This window comes from Opisthocomus hoazin, chromosome 6, assembly GCF_030867145.1.
Source record: "Opisthocomus hoazin isolate bOpiHoa1 chromosome 6, bOpiHoa1.hap1, whole genome shotgun sequence".
In the NCBI taxonomy this organism is placed as follows: Eukaryota; Metazoa; Chordata; class Aves; order Opisthocomiformes; family Opisthocomidae; genus Opisthocomus; species Opisthocomus hoazin.
The window spans coordinates 2,193,742-2,213,756 of NC_134419.1; the positions used below are offsets into that span (position 1 = coordinate 2,193,742).

At 55.3% G+C, this 20,015-nt stretch overlaps 1 protein-coding gene across 1 annotated transcript in view; it reads right to left on the minus strand.

The window, feature by feature from the left end:
* SGIP1 (SH3GL interacting endocytic adaptor 1) overlaps positions 1–11,975 on the minus strand; it is a 64,244-nt gene extending 52,269 nt beyond the window's left edge. Inside the window, exon 1 of the mRNA XM_075424280.1 lies at positions 11,684–11,975. Within this exon, the coding sequence (XP_075280395.1) occupies positions 11,684–11,693 (10 nt within the window). The 5' untranslated portion in view covers positions 11,694–11,975. The remainder of the gene's footprint in view (positions 1–11,683) is intronic.
* Positions 11,976–20,015: the final 8,040 nt, after the last annotated feature.

The window sequence follows — 20,015 nt, forward strand, 5'->3', positions numbered from 1 at the left end:
AGTTTTTGTCTCGAGTCCCACCAATGGAAACCACTGCCCTCTGCTCAGGGAGGGGACTTCCACCAGACCCTTGGAGATGGGGTCAAGGGACTGCTGTGCTTCCCAGCAAGAACACAAATCCCTGGTGTGATGCGTATTTGACCTGTGAAGAAGGCTTCATTTCAAACAAGAAGGTTTACCTAGAATTGAAGATTTTTTATGACAATAATTTTGATTGGTATTTGACTGGTGGGGGTCCAGAAACCAGCTGCTCCCCAAGGTAAGGACTAGACTGAGTACTCTCCCCGCACAAGCAAAGTCTACATTTTAACCAGTTAGGAAATCTATTTTTCTGAAAATTTGCTGGAAAACCTCTTCAGAAAGCCAGAGGGAGTCATCTGTGGGAGCTTACTTGCTCTGCTACCTCGAAATGCGTAAAAAGTAATGGTTAAAACAAACAGTTGATGCCCCTTCTGAAGGCACGTGGTGCTGTAGGAACATCCAGCTCTGCCCAGCGGCCCCATCGTCTCGCTGTACTTGATATTTCATCCCAGTAAACCAATAGTTTCCAGTGCAAATTGTCACTAAACCACTACATTTACCTTTGCCATGCGCTGCTAACAAAGCCATCTTTGATAATGAGCTAGCCAGGCATTGGCTTCTTGTCCTTACTGTCTACCTATGTGAATTTACAATACTCTGTTACACTTCCAAGTTACTGAAAAAAAGTTGTCTGGTTAGCAAAGTCCCGCAGACACGTATTGTGACCTTTCACATGCTGACAACAGTTTCTCTCTGTTAGAAAGTGAAAAAATGAGAAGGGGATGGTGGCCTCACTGCCACTGCTCTCAGCTGCAGGAGAACACTGTTGGCTTCTTGCCTGGGGCTTTTGGGAAAGGAGATACTTGAAAACAAATGCAGGCAACAACACTTGTGGGTTGGCGTGTTTGGGGTTTTGTGTCTGTTGTGTTTGTTGCTTGTTTGTTTTTTTTAATAAAAACAAATGTTGAGAAGTTTGCTCCTGAACAGAAATTTCGGTTGTAAGACGTTAAAGATTAGCAGTGCTTCAGAGCCTAAGGAAAGATCACAAATAAGTCTGAATAAAATAAAACATCACAAGCTACTGCTCCGAGATCGTTTTCTCCTGCCGTAGGAGTGGTCACTCCTGCCTCAAGGTCCCATGCTGGGGAGCCTTGTAAATAATGCAGTTCTGAGGTGTGGTACACATCACCTTTCACTGGGGGGTCCAGCGATGATGCTCTTGGTCACCATTGAGGAGATTAAAAGTTTTCTACTAAAAACAAGCCCCACCATCAAGCAGGGACACGCCAAAGAGGAGCAGAGAGGTGGCATTGCATCGTGCTCACCTTCTGCACCCGACGTTTCTGGAGCAACCCCAGTGCTGATGGGAGAGTGTTCAGGGCAGCTGAAGGGCTGGAGGAAGAGATGGGTGCCCACAGGAGCTTCGTCGATTGAGCACAGCACCAATACCACGTTGGGAGTGGCTGCGCTGGGCTCCAAGCGCTACCCTAGGAATGGATACGTGGCGAAGAAGAGATCTAAGCTCCAACGGACAGAGGCAACACAAGATCCCGTGGCTGATTCAGAAATACAGTCGTGTTTTCAACAGTCAGGGTAATAAAGTCTCTGAACAGGTTGCAGTGAACTCTGCCTAAGGAGTTTTTGAATTAACATTCACCACTTCTCTAAAAATACATATCCTATTCCAGCTACTAGGCACGGAGAACAACTTTGAGGAAGCCCTGCGGCCAAGCGGCCACCTCTGGGTTTGTGGCTGCTGACACACACGTCCTGCCTGCTCCGGAGCCGCGAGCCTCCATCCACAGGCACCTGGAGGGGCTTGGGCTCCCAGGACCTCCACGTCTTTCCCCTTCCCTTTGGTCTCCACCTTTCGCCATTGCAAACCACCCAAATGCTCACCACAGCAGTCGGAGCCAGGAGTTCGAAGGGCTGGGAAATGGCACAGCCCTCGAGCTGAAACCCCCACCTGGCGTGCGCTCATTACGGCGAGGGAGTGTGCGCCGGATTATTTAATTATACCCGAGATTAGACCTGTGTCTGGGCATTAGACTGGCCCCTTTGCTTTGCAGGCACAGCTCGGTTCAGAGAACCTGGGCCTGCAGTGCAGGGTGGGACCCCAGCCTTTGACTGCAGCCCCAGCGTGAGGGAATACACCCCGAGCCGTGGAAATCTATTCATATTCCATATAAATATAGGTCTGGGCTCTCCCTATGGCAAGACCCAGTGGAAAAATCAGCATCACTGCAGCTGGGAGGCCAAACATTTCCATCTCACAGCACGGATGCTCAGCAGACCTGCACCCACCCCTCTTCCCATGCAGGGGGCTGCCCGGCTCGGAGCCAGCCCCAACCCCAGAGCCAAGATTCGGGACCTGGCCAGCAGCTAGAGATTGTTCATTTTCTCTTCTGCAACGGAGCCGAGCGTTTAAGGACTATTTAACATCAGAAGGATGCAAGTTGTTGCTCATAGGTTATTCACCAGCCTCAGTGAAGCAGCTGCAGGAATTGCTCACTGCCTGCTTTCCCCAGAGATTAGATTTTTTTTTTTTTAATATCAGCTTCCAGAGACTCTGGCTGTGCAGCAACCGAGGGACGCGGGACACAAACCTCCCCACCGATATTGTCAGTAAATTAGATCTAGATACAGTGGTGGCTTTCATTCACGGCTGGCACATGCACAAAAATGCCAGATGCATTTCTAAAGGTTGCTGTGCTATTTAAGAAGTTGCTCAGGACAGGCTCTCCCTCCCAAATGTCACTCGGATTTCTATTTTCAGGGGGTTTGGGGTTTTTGGTTTATCGGGAAAGGGAGACGACGGTGCTCCCAGATGCCTCCCCTGGCACCAAGCAGCTGCAGGAGGGCACTGGGCTCGGTGGTGGGGCATCTCCTCGCACACAGCGCGTCCAGGGAACACCCCCTGCACGTTATCTCCCTCGTGCCGGTATTTCCTCCCCCAAAATCCCACTGCAAACCTCTCGTTTTCTTTGCAAGGCTTCACTGTTACACCTGCTCCTTGGCTGGAGCCACGGCTGGTGGCAGGACCCACCTCACAGCCCCATTTCAAAAGGCATCTCCTTCAAACCCACTGCCTCCACGCACACCACAGTCTCCAAGAAACTACTTGGACAATTTTCTCTGAAAAACAGACCAATTTTGCAGTCAGACTGTTTATGCAGAACGTAGGGACTTACTAACACCCACCAAAGTCCTTGCCTAGGTGTGACACTAAGAAGCAGCCTTCCATCCACCCCATGATGTAGCCATCAAGGCCACCCTGCTGCAGCCGACTTCTCCGTGACCCTCCCCGAGCCCCCACTCCCCATTTCCCAGGTGGAGGAGAGGACACGAGGGCTGGTGGGTGGGTTTGTCACCTGCACAGCACAGGAGCTGCTTCCTTGGGGACAAGGTACAACCCCGGGTGAGCTCCCAGGGAAAAGCATCACTCACTCTCAATTTGGTCATCCAAGAAAACCAAGCCTGTAATATTCATATTTGCATATGATGAAGATTCAGACCCAAAATAAAGAGTGATGAGACACTTCTTCCCAGTTCCTCTAACCGTCCGCTTCCTCCCACGGTCTGCTGTCAAATTAACACCTTGATTTTAACGCAGTAATTAGCCGTGGCGATAGCATAACTAAAAATACGAGCAGGAGACCTGACCCAAAGCAAGGCTTCATTTCCCGGCAGCGGTTGACAAAGCCAACAGAGCTTCTTCCACCCGTCTGTCTCCCCGCAGAGGAACCACCCTGCGTGACGGAGCTCGAGGTCCCCAGGTGAGAGGAGACAGGTAAACACGAAGCATGAACGACCTTACTACGAATAACTTCACCCAGGCTTCTTTGGCATCTTCTGCACTAATGCCAAAACCGGGCCAAACCCCTGCAAAGCTCCAAGAAGCCATATTAACTCCTCAGACCTCCTTTGACACTCAGAAGGGCACCTGAGAAGGGACCTAAAGGTGTCCCAGACAAGCAGCCCTTCAGGCGTGTTCACCAACGCCACTGGCTCCAAGCAGAGCCCACCACTAACGAGGTGGCTGCACGACCGTTTCCAGCAGCATGCATTAATTTATTCGCTGACAGCAAAATACTTGGGGAAGATTATTTTTAGTTTTAGTCACGCCACTCCCAGAAATAGCGAATTGAACCCCCAGCCCTTCAGCAAGCGTGCAGAGCTGGGTCTGCACCCATCTGCCAACGCCCCAAGCCTGGTCCCGGGGAAGAAGTTCGCATCTTTCGAGAAGATTTCAATATAGACTTTTTTGTACTGTCTCACAATACCCAAGTTTATTTTCATTTTCAACTGACACGAAAGCAGCCGGTTAAGCCACCAAAAAGCTCATCCAGGCTGACGTTTCGGACATGAGCTTGTCCTTGAAGCTGACGCTGCCTGCGAGAGGAGCACCCCACCTCGCCTGCACCCTGGGGTGGTAGGTCTGACGCCAGGTGCTGCTTTAAGGGAAGTAGAATCACAGCGTGTTTGGGGTTGGCAGGGACCTCTGTGGGTCACCCAGCCCAACCCCCTGCCCAAGCAGGGTCACCCAGAGCAGGCTGCACAGCACCATGTCCAGGCGGGGCTGGAATATCTGCAGAGAAGGAGACTCCACAGCCTCCCTGGGCAGCCTGGACCAGGGCTCCGTCACCCTCAGAGGGAAGAAGTTCTTCCTCATGTTCAGATGGAACTTCCTCTGCTTCAGTTTGTGCCCGTTGCCCCTTGTCCTGTCGCTGGGCACCACTGGAAAGAGTCTGGCCCCATCCTTCTGACACCCACCCTGCAGATATTTGTAAGCATTTATAAGGTCCCCTAAGTACACCACCACCCAACCCCCAACGACAGGCACGCATGCACTTCAGAGCCCCATACGCATTTATTATTAATTGGCCCTTAGAACAAGATGCATCTTTAATGATTTCTATAGGTCCTACTTCAGAACCCCGATGTGTTTGTGGGGCTGTACAGAACCCTCCGGCAGCCCGAACGGATGGCAGAGGGCAGGCTGCGAACCCTGCCCGCAGCATCCCCGCTCCTCCCGTCCTCCTCGGCTCAACCCATCCCGATCCTCCCCGCGAGAAGATTTCCACACGTCCCACACGTGATGACACTAATCTCAAGTTGAGGTTTTAAGTTCCCTGCAACACGTAGGTGGAGGATTTTTAGAGATTTTTTTTTCCCCTCCTCAATAACTCTCCTTAAAAAGCCAAAAACCCAAAAGAAACCAAAAAACCACACACACCAAAGTAATAATTTAAGTGCAAAGAAAGACATGCTAAAGCCAAAGAAGCTTCTGCCGGGCTGGGGCGGGTAAGGAATGGCTCCCAGATAACACAGGCTGCAAAGTATGATTTTCCAGGTCCTGGCACCTCACTGGTTTCAAACAATATTATCACTGCCAGCACTAATCCAGCGTAAATAGGGACTTGGCAGGGAATTGCCCCTTCCTACCTCTGCGGTGAAGCCCACGGGTGCGCAGGGGAGGAGATGGGGGCTTGGAGGACAGGGTAGGAGCTCCGTGCCTGTTCCTGAAGGATGGCCCCAAAGTCCCACGCCTCCCGCTCCTGGGACAGCACGCACAGCCTGGGCAGCCGTGCTGCCACTGGTAGCTGCCTGGTGAGCATCTACAAAATTCAAACATGCCTAAAACTGAACTGAAAATGAAGAAAAAAGAAAACAAGCCATTTTGTGAGGCTGTAAGTACAAAAACCCAGTAGCTATACCCACTGCAAGCCTTACTCTGTCATTCACGTAGGTCTAGCAAGAAAACCTTCAAAAGCCCCCAGGAAAAATCAGCCTGCAACAGAATTTCTATTAAAAACAAATAGCTGAGGCTATTCAATAGCTGGCAAGGCAAACAGGGCTGCACTTTGTCCTAGTGCATCGCCCATGAACGATGGACTCCACGAACAAACCAGCTGCGCACCAGCCAGGTCTTTGCCTTGCTCCCACTGAACCTGCCGAAACTCAAATATCCTGTCTGCTTGGAGTAAAACCAGCAAAAAATGGCTATATCAGACGAGCCCAGCAAGTGGGAACGCTACCGTGGATCAGCTCTGCTCACAGCCTAAGCGGGGCAGCGGTCGGCATCACACCCCCGTCGGCTTCCCAAGGGCAGGAGGATCTTCAGCGGCTTTGAAGCCTCCCTCACTAGTGCAAGTTTTCGACATTTAAACAGTTGAAGGTTGCTGGTCTTGGGAGGAGCTCTGCCTTCCCCTCCTTTCCACATTTCCCTCCGCATAGCCCCCTCTCTGATCCCAGCTGCAGGTCAGGATTCCAGGCACTGGTGCTGGGTAAAGCACATTTTATATCGCCTACAGGTACAGGTATCAAACCCTTCCCTAAACGTCGGTGATCTCCACACCCAACCATGGTTTTCCACCTTTGACTGCCATAGACCATGTGATGAAGGTTCAAGAAGAACAGAATCCTGATTTAACCCGTAATTTTTTTCTGAAGCGTCTTTAGAATTTTAATAAGGCCAATGAATCACGCAGAAAGTTTCTGCCTTGGCAGGGAAACCCCAACTGCTGTGTCTGGGCACCAGTTCGAGATGCCCAAGGGCACGCTTCAGACTGGGGCCCACTCCAAGGAGGCATTTTGCAGACCTGCATCACAAGCTGTTGTTGAGTTTTGCCATCTTTTCTATCCTTTCCACCCCCAGAAAACCCACCTGTTTGGGTTTTGCTTCAGCCACTACATCCCAGCGACGGCTTTAGGTGCAAGGCAAAAGCCAGGTTTTGCGGCCACGCTCGTAGCTTGGTTAAAGTCCTCAACGCCATCACTTCAGCCACCACGTTGGCACCGGGGGGGTTTTAAACATGCATGTACCGGCAGCCCCAGTCCAAAGCATCTCCCAAATTCGCAGAGTTTGGGTGGGGCCTTTTGCTTGGTGGTCGTTGGTTTTGACCTAGAGCCATTAATCCCTTCCTTAGCATGGAGAAACATGGGCTAGAGCTGGAAAAAACCCACACCAGCTCAGCGGGAATGGTTTGGATGTCTCCAAAAACGGGGAACCCCTCACCCCCCTAGACTAGAGGTAGCCACTGCAACCTGTTCAGCCTCCTGACCTCAGGACCACTGTATAAATTAATTCAAAATTGACGGGGATGGTCTTTGGGTCCAGTTTTGCCAGCCCAGCTCCAACTCAGAGAGCACAGGACATCACTGAAAGCACCACAATGCCACATGGGAGCACGTCACGCTCCCCAGAGCGGCTCTGGGCTGCACACACTAACCACAGCCCCTGCTTCTGAACCCACAAAACCAAGAGCTAAAGCAGCTCCTTGCTGTTTTGGTTGCAAATGCTTCGCTTCCCGAACCCCTGTTTTCACATGCTTCCTTCTTGGCAGCTCAAAACCCTGGTCTTTGTGTGCAGGGAGCACCTGCGGGCAGGATCAGCCCTCGAAACACACCCCAAATAGGCTCATGCGCAGCTTTGAGTTTGAGAAGTGGTGCAGTGTCCCCAGCTCTAGGCTATGAGGGGTGCCAAGGCGCTGGCTCAGGCACAGAATGTTCAGGGTTGGCAGGGACCTCTGTGTGTCACCCAGCCCAACCCCCTGCCCAAGCAGGGTCACCCAGAGCAGGCTGCACAGCACCGCGTCCAGGCGGGGCTGGAATATCTCCAGAGGAGACTCCACAGCCTCCCTGGGCAGCCTGGGCCAGGGCTCCATCACCCTCAGAGGGAAGAAGTTCTTCCTCATGTTCAGCTGGAACTTCCCATGCTCCAGTTTGTGCCCGTTGACCCTTGTCCTGTTGCTGGGCACCAGTGAAAAGAGTCTGGCCCTGTCCTCCTGATACCCACCCTGAAGATATCTATACGCATTTATAAGGTCCCCTCCCCGTGCCGTGCAGGGCAGAACAGAAGGGTCAAACACAATCTCCCCTTGCATGCAAGAAAAAATGGTTTCCCCACCCATGTCAGGTCTGCTGGTTAGGCAGCTGTTCCAGCAGGTCTCAGAATGTCACAGGACACGGCCGGAGGTGCTCCTGCACGCCAAAGCCCTGAGCCTATTTGCAAGACCGAGCTTGCTCATGGGTTCCTGCTCCAACAAAGTATTGGAAAATACAGGTCCTAGTTTGGTGTCGTGGTCCTCATGTATCTTCTGGGATGGTTATGCCATCCATGCCTGAATGTTCATTGCCTCAAACCTGCTATTGGCTTCCTCAATGGAAAACCAAATGTTTCTACCAGGCCATTTCCTTGCTGAGTCACACGGCCAACACTAAGCATGTTCAAACACACGATTCACTGAAATGAGACCACCTAAAATACAATAAAGCCAATTTCCTTGCCTAATCAAGAAAAAAGGCTTTTTTATGTGCCGTTAGATGACTCCAGTTCCAGTACTACCTGTTCAGCATGATGAAAACATAAGACCCAGAGACAACCATCTCTAAAAGATGATGCAAGGAAGTTTTTGCCATTTGGGATGTGACCAGTCATCCATGGAAGTTCCCAGAGTGACCAAACTTCCCAGAAGCAGGTGCAAAAAAAGCCTGGAGAAGACGGTCGCTGAGAAATTTCCACTCTGGGAAAGTTTCTCCCCGGGAAACATCCGGTTTGGGCTCTGGAAAAACACAGGTACCACCTCCCGCAGAAGAAGAAATGACCTTCTCCAGCGCAACCACGGCTGCTCCCAGCAGCCACACGGTTATCTAATCTTTCTGAACATTGCAGAGCTTCTGGCTTGAGTCACACGTTGCAGCAGTGATTTCAAAACTTAATTAAGCTGCGTAAAATACCTTCAGTACATTGGAGACGCAACAGATGGATTAAAAAAGGAGACAAACTTGTTCTTGTGCACGGATGTTTACCCTAACGACATGCCCAGCGCGTTTCCGAGTCCTGGCGAGTTACTGAACAACCAAAAGGAAGATCCAAAGACCTCTCATGTCTACGGCCACATGTGCAGAGACCTTCCCAGCACGCAGCAGGACCTTCCCAGCAACAGTTTTGGTCCCAGATCTAGTGCTGACATGCAAATTCAGTTTTGCCGCAGGTTATTTTCGTCGGTTCAGAGCTGGGCAGGGGGTTTAGGCCCCAACCCCTGCTTTCCACCTGTCTGAGCAAGGCCAAGCACAGCAGAACCATCCCCAGCACGGACGGCAAGCAATGGTAACGCTGGTGGATGCCACATCCCACCGTGCCATGGAGATGGCCCACCACCCACTTCTGGTGGTTGAGACATCACGTGGCATGCGTTCAGTTCTCCTCCCAGCAAGGACTGGTTCTGTGAGACAGTGCCCACCCTTCGTTTTTTTGGATATTGTTGTGATTTTTAAGCATACAGTGAAAAATATGGGCTTTTTCTCCCCGTCTACCTGGAGAATGAGAAAATATTGGGTTCAGAACAGACTGGTACAAACCGCACGTCCCTCATCCTTCCCAAGGAGCCAAATTCCCTTGTTTCCAAAGAGGAGAATCCAACGAACATCAGCCGAGCCAGGTCTGTCCCGCGGGCTGTGGGTGGTGCTGGGTGGCCCCGTTCTCTGCACCCACGGGTGCAGGAGCTGCCTGCAGGCACAGCCCGGCTCCTGCCCGAGCCCCACCCTCACCTTCCAGCACAGCGCCCGGCCCTTCAGCGAATGAAATAATTGTAATAATAATAAAAACCCTGTAGCATGTTTACTGCGGGGAACTACAGGTATTGCTCATGGCAGGGGGGTTGGATCCCGAGGATCTTTAAGGTCCCTTCCAACCCAAACCATTCCATGATTCAATGATTTTGTGCAGGTTTAAAAGTTTCGGATCAAATTCAGCTCAGCGCATTCACAAACGTTCTGGTGTTAAGGTACAGCATCACTGCGAGGGGTCACTGTTTCCGTGGGATATCGGTCACTAAAGTTTTGCTCTTCCACAGAGTCAACTTCCAATTTAAAAATTCACCAAAAGCAGTAATTATTTCTTCTAATTTTCTTACATCTCTTCTAGGTGCCCGTACTCATTAGCTTGTTGGGGAACAATGCGTTAAGCAGTTTAACAGGTAGTGGGGAAACTTTTTATGGCTAGTATTTTTATTTTTTTAAATGGAAGACTGGTTGGTGAAAGGCGATTCCGCCTCCGCCAGAGCCCGACCAGCCGGCTGCCCCAGCCCTGGCCGCCCTCCCCGGCGCGGGGCAGCACTCCCCGGGCATGTCACCAGCAAGGCAAAAATCCCCAAGGAGAAAAAACCCAAATAAACAAACAACCAAACAAAAAAACCCAGCCAGAACAAACCAAAAAACCCAACCGCCTTCCCCCCAGCCAGCCACGGAACCAGTTAAACACCCCAAACCAAGCAGGCCAACCTCAATTTATCTGCTTGGATTCCTCCGCGAACGCAGGCGCTTCGGGGAGAAGCCGCGGGGCCGACGTCTCGAAGATCACCCGCTCTCGCCCAGGCTGCGCGCCCGCTGCCCAGCGCCTCACGCCCGAGCCCGACGGCGCGGCCCGGAATTCAAACCTCTTCCGTCTGCGACCATCGCCAACGTTAGGGCAGGGACAGGGGGCATTTCCGACGGGCAGCGACGTGCCTTCCCCTGCCGCCGAGGCAGCAAGAGCTCCCGGGGCCATTACAGCGCCCGAATTCCCAAGGGTAGGGAAAGGTTTCACGCCAACGGAGGAATTCTCGGTTCCACGGAGCCCGAGGCCTCCCGAGGCGCGTTTGCAGGGGGTGGTTTCGGGGGACGCAGCGGCCCGATTTCTGCCCGTCATCCGTGCCTGGTTGGCATGCAGAGCCCGGCGATGGACGCGGCCCCGCACAGCCCCCGGCGCGGTGAGCCCTGTGGTCCCAGCCAAGGGGCCAGGGGACAAAAAATAAAGAACATTTTGATCTTGTTGGCCCTGAAGTATCTAGCCCGATTAAAAAAAAAAAAACAAAATTCAAAGGTGTTCCTTTCCCTGCACCTTACTCCAGAAGGCATTTAAAAAAAATTAAAAAAAAAAAAAGCTTTACATATGGCCGAGACAAACGACATGGGTTAAAATTTCTGCAATGCCCAGGGGCTTTTCCCACGCACGATCAGTCGCACCGTCTCACATCGCTCCCTGAAGTGTCTTGTGCCTGCCTGGAGCCCATATTTCATTCCAATTCCCTTTTTCATTCCAACAAGCCTCAATCCATCACCCCCCCCCACCTTCCCCAGAGCCTGCATCTTCAAACCAGCGACGCTGCCTGGCAGAAATCGCCTTCCGTCCAAACATCCTCGCTTCCCACCGAGAAGCCGCTCACCCCTACAGCCGCACCATCCCACCCATCATCGGGGGGCTCCGCAGCCCCCGCTCCGCGCGTGCCGACAACGCTCCCGTCCGTCCTCCGTGCAGCGAGAGCCGGTTTGCGAGCGGAGGATGGGACAACGCTTCGAGGACCCCCACGCCGAGCAGCCCGCTCTGCCGGGAAGCCGGGTGCTTGCACCCCCCGAGCTGCCCATGCAGGGCTGGAATTGCAAATAATCCGATGGGCTCGGTATCACCTCGCCATCCGCCAGCTTGCCGGCAGCGGGGAGGGTGCTTCGGTTCGATTCGGATTAGGGGGAGGATTTTATTTTTATTACTGTCATTATTTTTTTTTTTTTTTTTTTTTTAAATGAGGATTCACACTCCTAGGTTCAGCGCATCCTCCTTCCTCCACCGTGGCTTTTTTCAACCTGCAGCGATCCCGAAAGGCACGCTCAGATCGTCACCTACCTTCCATCATGGTGGCAGAATTGCATTCCTCAATTTCCAAGGAGCCTGAAAAAATACAGGAGAATACGATCCCGGTTACCAGACGCTCAACGCCAGCCCTCAAAAAAACCAAACGCCTCCGGTCCCCCGGCTCGCTCAGCTGCCGGAATAACGAGGAGAAAAAATAATAATAATAATAATAATAAGGGCTGAGGCTACGGGCAGGCCATGGATGCTGCTGTGCCTGTATCACCTCCCGGAGCACCGGAGGATGCTGAGAGAAAGGGAGGGCGAGCCAGCCGCGCAGCCGCTCCCTCCCACCCCGCACCTCGTCACATGCGCGCTCGCTCCCGACACAACCCCCCCCTCGGGAACACACCAACCTATTTCCTTTTTTTTTTCCCCCACCCCCGTCTCTCCTTTTTCCCTCCCCACTTTCACCAAGAGCATCACCCCTCTCCATACCTCGTGACGCGCTTCCCCTCCCTCTAATCCTATCGCAGCGGCCGGGGGAGCCAGATTAATTACCGGGAGCTGTCATTAGGAGCGTGCGGGGAGACCGGCTGGGAAATGGGGGGGGGGAAATAATAAATCCAGCCTGGATCAGACAGCGGACCTCGCTCCGGCAGCGCCGGGCGTGAGGTTCGGCGAGCGGGAGGGCTGCCAGCTTGGGTGCCGGGCCCTCCTCGCCTCTCCCGCAGCCGTTCGGGAGAGAAATCCATCGGGCTGACGTCACGGCGCCAGCAACGAGCCCCCAAAGGATGATGCGGGAGAAATTTCTCCCCGACCGCCTTCCCAGAGCGCCTTGGGAATTCGTTTTGGCTGAAGGATCGCCGGAGCGGGGGAACAAAAGAGAGGGGTCTGCAAGTGCTGAGCCCCAGACACCCCGTGGGGCACCCCCAGCCTGGAGACCCCCCCGTCGCCCGTCACCGCAGCGATGGGTACCGCTGCCACCGCCGCCCTCCGAGCTGGATGCGCGGAGCCTGTCCCAGCACGCTGCCTCGTCTGCCCGCTTCTCTCTGCCAGCCCCCCGGCACAGAGCCTCCCCTCGCCCCCGGCAGCCCCCCGACGCGGCGCGAGACCCACGCCGGCTCCAAAAACGCTTCTCAGAGCTGCTGCCAGGGCAGGGGGGACTCTGGCTGGGGGTGACAGGCAACGCCAACGTCGGAGTTACACAGGACGCTGCTCGCATCACCCCAGTAAATGTGAGATACAGAACTGGTTCTGGCAAAATGGGCTTTCACCAGCTCCAGAAGTTCAGCGACGCTGGGTTTTGCCGGCGGGAAAGATGCTTCAAAACCCCGTCGGCTTGCGCTGCAGCAGCCCCCACGCGCGGCTGCGGGAACAGGAGCTGCATCCCTGCCACGCTCCTCTGCAGCAGCACCCACCGCTGCAAGGGACCCCAGGGACGGCCCCGTCCTGGGGGCTGGGGACACGCGAGGGTCTGTCCCACGGGCGGAGGGGCTGCGTGCCCAGTTCTGCTCCCCGCCGGGCGCAGCGGCAGCGTCCCAGTACGGCCAGTCCCTCCCAGCACCCACCAACGCTGCTTTCCAGCATCACCCCGTACCCGCGATGGAAACCCCACTTCCACCTCGCACCCGTCCCCACCACCACACGCGTTTCTCGGGATGTCACCCTGCTTGCAGGCGGGGAGAGCAATACCTGCGTCATTTTTCCCCATGGAAAAAAACCCATAAATCACATTTTTCCCATAAAAAAAAAAAAGAAATCCAAAAGCCGAGCACCTCCGAGGGTTTGGATGCACCAGTGGGGAAATGAGCTTCAGCACCACAACAAGGTCCCCACCACGAAGCACCCCCAGCCCCAGAGAAGCACCCCCGGCCCCAACGCCTGGGTGGAAGGACGGGATTATTGAACAGATGGTTCATTTAATCCCCACAAGCAGCTCCTGCACTCCCCGCACGGGCAGCGAGGTCGCGGGGAAAGGTGCCCAGCGCCTTCGGGAAATCCATTCCTAATCCCAGGGCTCCGCTGCCCGCCCCGAGGAATCAGGCTGGCACACAAGGCAAGGTGCCCAGGTGATGGGCACGTACCCGCCACGTCCAAATCCCTCCTGGACACACCGAAATAACGCTCGTCCTCCAAAATTCACATGGCCATCACGTGGCAGGGGGCTGCCAGGGCCACCCCGCAGCCCAGCAGCTCTGCTCCCAGCCGGGGCCGAGCCAGCATCCCACCTCCCACCGCTCTCCTGATGCTCCTCAGCAGGGCTCATGTCCCTCAAATGAGCAAGAGGAGTTGTCACGTCCCCTGCAAAGCCCCTTCCGAGCTGGGCAAGGGGTCAATAATTTCTGGTCACCAAATTCCTCCGTTTTGGTGTATTTTGCACTGCACCGGCGGGAAGCTCCGGGGTTGCTGCTCACCACGGCGCAGCTCCAGCTTCAGTCGGCTCTGTGGGATGTCTCGACCTTGTGAAATAATTCCCACCGTGTGGCAAGACCGAAACTCATCTACCCGAGGGCAAAATGAACCCCGTACCAACGACGCCAGGAACCTGCCCCCCTGCGCGGGCTCTTCCCAAAGTCGGGAGGCACCGGGAGAGCCAGGTCATTGCTGGAGCATCCCCGGCTCTCCGGGGCGGGCAGCATGCTGGCAAGCCCCTCTCATTTCAAGGGAAAAATCAGTATTTATGGATTTCCAAACGATTTCCAAGCGCCGCTAGCTGACACGTGGGCATTTCTCCGCAAAAGTGCTGGAAATCTCAGGCACCTCCTGAAGGATCCCCATTAGGAGGCTGCAAGTAAACACCAACAGATAGAGTCAAGGAAAAAAAAGAGGCAGAAAATGAGTCACCAGAGCGGATTACTCATATCCGAGCAGAGTCATGCTTTAGGTACATGTGACGGGGGAACGGAGGAGCCCGGCTCGTCCCCCGGCCGGCCGGGGACACGGTGGCCCCGGGGCAGGCGAGAAGCACGGGGCGCAGCGCGGACGGGGATTTGCTAAATAAAGCCCCAATCCACCGGCCTCATCCCTGCGCGGGGTCCGGCCCCGGCAAATCCCCCGGCATTAACGGCGGCAGCCGGCGGAGTGTTTACTTCTCCGCGTACGCGGCTCCACAACCCTTTCGCCAAGGGTTTTTTCGCCCTTTTCCATCTGAACATGAGGAAGAACTTCTTCCCTCTGAGGGTGACGGAGCCCTGGCCCAGGCTGCCCAGGGAGGCTGTGGAGTCTCCTTCTCTGGAGATATTCCAGCCCCGCCTGGACAAGGTCCTGTGCAGCCTGCTGTAGGTGACCCTGCTTCAGCAGGAGGGTTGGACTAGATGACCCACAGAGGTCCCTTCCAACCCCTACTATTCTGTGATTCGCCAAACCATAATTAAACCTTGACTAAAAATACGCTCATCCATTTATCATGGCCGGCAGCGCCCATCACCACGCAGCACCGGGGAGTCCTCCCCCATCACCTGCAGAACAGACTTCCCAAAGTTCAACCATCGGCCTCTTCCCCTATAAAATGAGCTTCTTCCACGCAGGGTGCTGGAGGTCGGCGTGGGTTTGCTGGACGTTACAAATCCTGGGACGCAGGAGTCTCGCTGCGCACGCGGACGTTTGTGCTTTGCCGTAGGACAGCTACAGACACCCCAAACCCTCGCATGGGCTGCCACCTGGGCTCCAACGAAGCGACATTTTTATGAGATCAGCTGTTAAAAAGGCTTCTCCCTACCCTACGAAGCTCAACAAGGTGAAGTGCAGGGTCCTGCACATGGGTTGGGGTGATCCCAAGCACAGGCTGGGTGGAGAGCGACTTGAGAGCAGCCCCCAGGAGAAGGACTTGGGGGTGCTGGTGGATGAGAAGCTCAACATGAGCCGGCAACGTGTACTGGCAGCCCAGAAAGCCAACCATATCCTGGGCTGCATCGAGAGCAGCGTGGCCACAGGGTGAGGGAGGGGATTCTGCCCCTTGACTCCGCTCTCGTCAGACCCCACCTGGAGTCCTGGGCCCAGCGCTGGAGCCCCCAGCATAAGAAGGACAGGGATGTGTTGGAGCGGGGCCAGAGGAGGCCACAGAGATCATCCGAGGTCTGGAGCACCTCTGCTACGAGGACAGGCTGAGGGAGCTGGGGCTGGTCAGCCTGGAGAAGAGAAGGCTCCGGGGTGACCTTAGAGCAGCTGCCAGTGCCTGGAGGGGCTACAGGAAGGGTGGAGAGGGGCTTTTCACAAGGGGGTGCAGTGATAGGACAAGGGGGAATGGCTCCAAACTAACAGAGGGCAGAGCTAGATGAGATATGGGGAAGAAATTCTTCCCCCTGAGGGTGGTGAGGCCCTGGCCCAGGCTGCCCAGAGAAGCTGTGGCTGCCCCCTCCCTGGCAGTGCTCAAGGCCAGGTTGGATGGAGCTCTGAGCACCCTGGGCTGGTGGGAGATGTCCCTGCTCATGGCAGGGGGGTTGGAACCAGCTGATCTTCAAGGTCCCTTCCAACCCAAACCATTCTATGATTCTATACCAGGGAGGGAGGCTGGGGGCCGCAGGGCCGCACCAGGAGCATCTCCCCCAGCCCCCAGAGAGCCCGGGAGGGTGCAGAGGCAGCTCAGCCCATCAGCGGGGTCCCGAGCACCCAACTCTCTCAGAAACGCTGCTGCCCATGGAGCCAAACCGAAAAATGCCGCTCCCCGGGACGCTGCCGGGCTCAACCGCCCTGCCTGGAGTTTCACACGGCCGAAGCACCGCACACGCATCTGCTGACCCCGGCAGCAGCAGGGCTGGACCAGCCCGAGGGGAGACCCCAGCCACGAGCCCAGCCAGCCCGCAGCTCGTCACGGGGAGCCCATTGCCACCGCCATGGTCTGCCTGGGGCTGGCAGGGGGAGAGGAGCAGCATCCCCCTACATCCCCGGGCCCCTCGCACCACGCAGCCGCTCCGCGCTCCACAACAAAGCCCGTTACCTTCTGCTCTATTAGTTTCTCCGCTCTATTCATCCCGGGTTTTCCCACGGGCAAAGAGCTCCCCGAGCCCTTTCCAGCTCGGCGAGGGGTGCGGGAGCGAGCCGGGGTGCCAGGAGCGAGCCTTCACCCGCGGGACGTGTCCCTGGGGAGGGAGGGGAGGTGGCTGGGGTGCCCGCTTTCCCGGGGAGAACGCGCTCATCTCCTGTTCTAAGGGAGACTCAGCACCTTGGGGAATGGAGAAGGGCAGAACTTCAGCGTGGAAGAAGCTCACTGGGAGCGGAGCACAGCACAGGACCCCTCCTGCCCCCCCCCAGCATGCAGGGAACAGCCCAGGGGTCACAGAACCCTGCCTGGCTCCCGAAGAGCACCCTGCACCCAGGCTGAGAACCAGCACAGCAGCACCCCACAGGACCCCAAACCATCTCCCCCCCCAAAAAATCACCACCTCAGCACAAGCCACAACAGCGTTGGACACGGGCAGTCGGTTCCTCTGAACCCAAGCGTGGCATCTCATGGGACCAGCTGGCTGCGTCACCAGGCACGAGCAGGACGTGGGGTACGGAGGGCAGCCAGCCCTGCCCAGTGCCCCCCAAAAACTCACATTTTGCCACCTGCCCCACTCACAGGCCGACTTCAAGCCAGCTCTGCCATAATTAATGGCAATTATGTCGGCAGAGGTAATCAGGCTACACCCTGGGGTACAGCGGCACGGTGGGAGCCCCACGCATGCCCTGCGAGGAGCTGCCACTGGGATTGCCCCTCCACATCACCACTCCATATCGCTGCGAAGAGGGGCCACATCCAGAACACCCCACATCCCAGGGACCAGCACCGCTGGTGGAGCGGCCACCAAACCCCCCCTCTGCCCAGCCAGGAGGGACCCTCCGGCACGCACCACTACCTACCTTCCTCTGCTCCCTCCTGCCCTGCCTCTCAGCAGCCTCCCCGGCACTAGAAGCTTCTCCCGGCCCCCACCCCTGCTAATCAGGGGCTAATCAGGTTAATTACCTGCCCCACTGCTCAGCACCACACCCAGCAGGGCTGAGGCGCAGCTGCTCCAGGGATGCTCCGGACAAAACCCTGCCCAGGCACCTCCGCAGCCCCGCACGCACCCAGGCCTGAGGGGGACCAACCGCTGGGAAAGAGACAGCAGAGGGGACAGGGTTAATCACTGTTAATTGCCTTTTTCTTTTCTTTTTTTTTGCTAGAAAGAAGGCTTTCAAGAACGCAGAAATGGTCCTCGTGTGCCCCACAGGCATGGGGTTCAGCAGCCCCGCTTCACACCCCATGCCTGGTCCTAAATATTATTTAACAATATTAAGTATTAGTAATATTATATAATATATTGTAATATATTGATAATATTATTTAATATATAAATAATAATATATTAATAATGCTACAATATTTATTGATCATATTAAATAACATTACACCCCCCGCCCCACGTTGCAGCCAGTGTCCCTGTCAGGCACAGGGAAGGGGAAGCATAATACACGATAACATATTATAATATATTATAATAATAACATTATTTAATATATAAATAATGTTATGATACATTAATAATGCTACAATATTTATTGATAATATTAAACAACATTATCCCCCCGCCCCGCGTTGCAGCCAGCGTCCCTATTGGGCGCAGGGAAGGGGGAGTCCAAGGCATGGGCCCCCCCCCCCCCCCCCCGGGCATGCACACACAGGGGAGCCCCCAAAACCACAGTTTCACCCCATTCTGCCCAAAGAAGGCTTCTTTTCACTCGGAAGGCTGCACCCCAAGGGTGGCAAGGGGGGGGCTCGACAGCACACGTTCCCCTCTTCCCCGTAGTTTAATTACAACATCAATTAGCAAGGGCGAAAAAAAATTCCAAGAAGAAGGCTGGGATCACCTGTGATCCGGAGCGAAAGAAAATAAAGCGAGCAAAGAGGCAGCGCCCGGCACCCAGCTTCTGCCCCGCTGCCAGCTTGGGGGGGGGTCTCCCCATGGGGGACACCAGCCCCGCGCGCCCCACAGCTCTGGGATGGGGAGCCCCGCTGCAAGATGAACGGGGAATTTTTGCGCTACTCCAAATCCAGCAGTGTTTCAGACGTGTTTTCCCTCTCGGCTTATTCACAGGATCCCAGCATGGCAGGGGTTGGCAGGGCCCTCTGTGGGTCACCCAGCCCAACCCCCTGCCCAAGCAGGGGCACCCAGAGCCGGCTGCACAGCACCGCGGCCAGGCGGGGCTGGAATATCTCCAGAGAAGGAGACTCCACAGCCCCTCTGGGCAGCCTGGGCCAGGGCTCCGTCACCCTCAGAGGGAAGAAGTTCTTCCTCATGTTCAGACAGAACTTCCCAGGCTCCAGTTTGTGCCCGTTGCCCCTTGTCCTGTCGCTGGGCACCACTGGAAAGAGTCTGGCCCCGTCCTCCTGACCCCCACCTTTCAATATTTATGGGCATTTCCAAGGTCCCCTCTCAGCCTTCTCTTCTCCAGGCTGAACAAGCCCAGTTCCCTCAGCCTCTCCTCGTAGCAGAGATGCTCCAGTCCCCTCCTCATCCTCGCAGCCCTCCGCTGGACTCTCTCCAGTAGCTCCTCATCTTTCTTGAACTGGGGAGCCCAGCACTGGACACAGCACTGCAGATGGGGCCTCCCCAGGGCAGAGCAGAGGGGGAGGAGAACCTCCCTCAAACTTCATTAACTTTAAAGAGTTGAAAATAGCCAACCCCCTTGACCAGTCAGGAGCAAACCCCCAGTCCCTGGGAGCAACGGGGCTCTGCCGCATCCGTGTGGGAGCCGGACCAACGCAGCCCACTCGAGTCCGGCAAAACCTGGGATTTTTATCCTTTTTTTGAGGGGGGGAAAAGGTTTCAACCCAAATAGCTCAGCTGAGAATGAGGTTATGGAAAAAAAATGTAATTTTAACACTGAAAATATTCATTTTTCTGCTGCAGAACCCTCCTACCTCTGCTCCCCCGGCCCTAAGAGCTTGCTGCGGGGCTCCTGCGAGGGTTTACCTGTATTTTGCTGCGGAGAGGGCTGCTGCTCGGGCATCGGGGTGCTCCTATGGGTGATTGCGTGGGCTTGGCACCCACCCTTGCTCAACAGCCCGGCGCGGGGGCTGCCAGAAATGCCCTTCATGTGATTGCACCCTCCAGCCACCCGCAACGTGGCCCATATAGCCAGGGAAGCAACATTTATCCCTCCCTCGTGAATAAAAAATGCTTTTTCTGCAACATCCGTGTGGTAAGACTCTATAAAAAGGCGGGGGAGCTGAAGGCGGTGCGTGTTGGGTGGGAGGAGCGGAAGGTGGGAGCAGAAGACGAGCGATGGGTCCCACTGGTCAGTTTGGATCCCACCAGCGGCGCTCGGCCAGGGAGCATGGGACCTGGAGCTCCCACGGAGCAGGAGGGAGCGGCGCCGGAGCGTGTCGGGGTGGGCAGAGGGCAGGGGGTCGCGCTGGGAA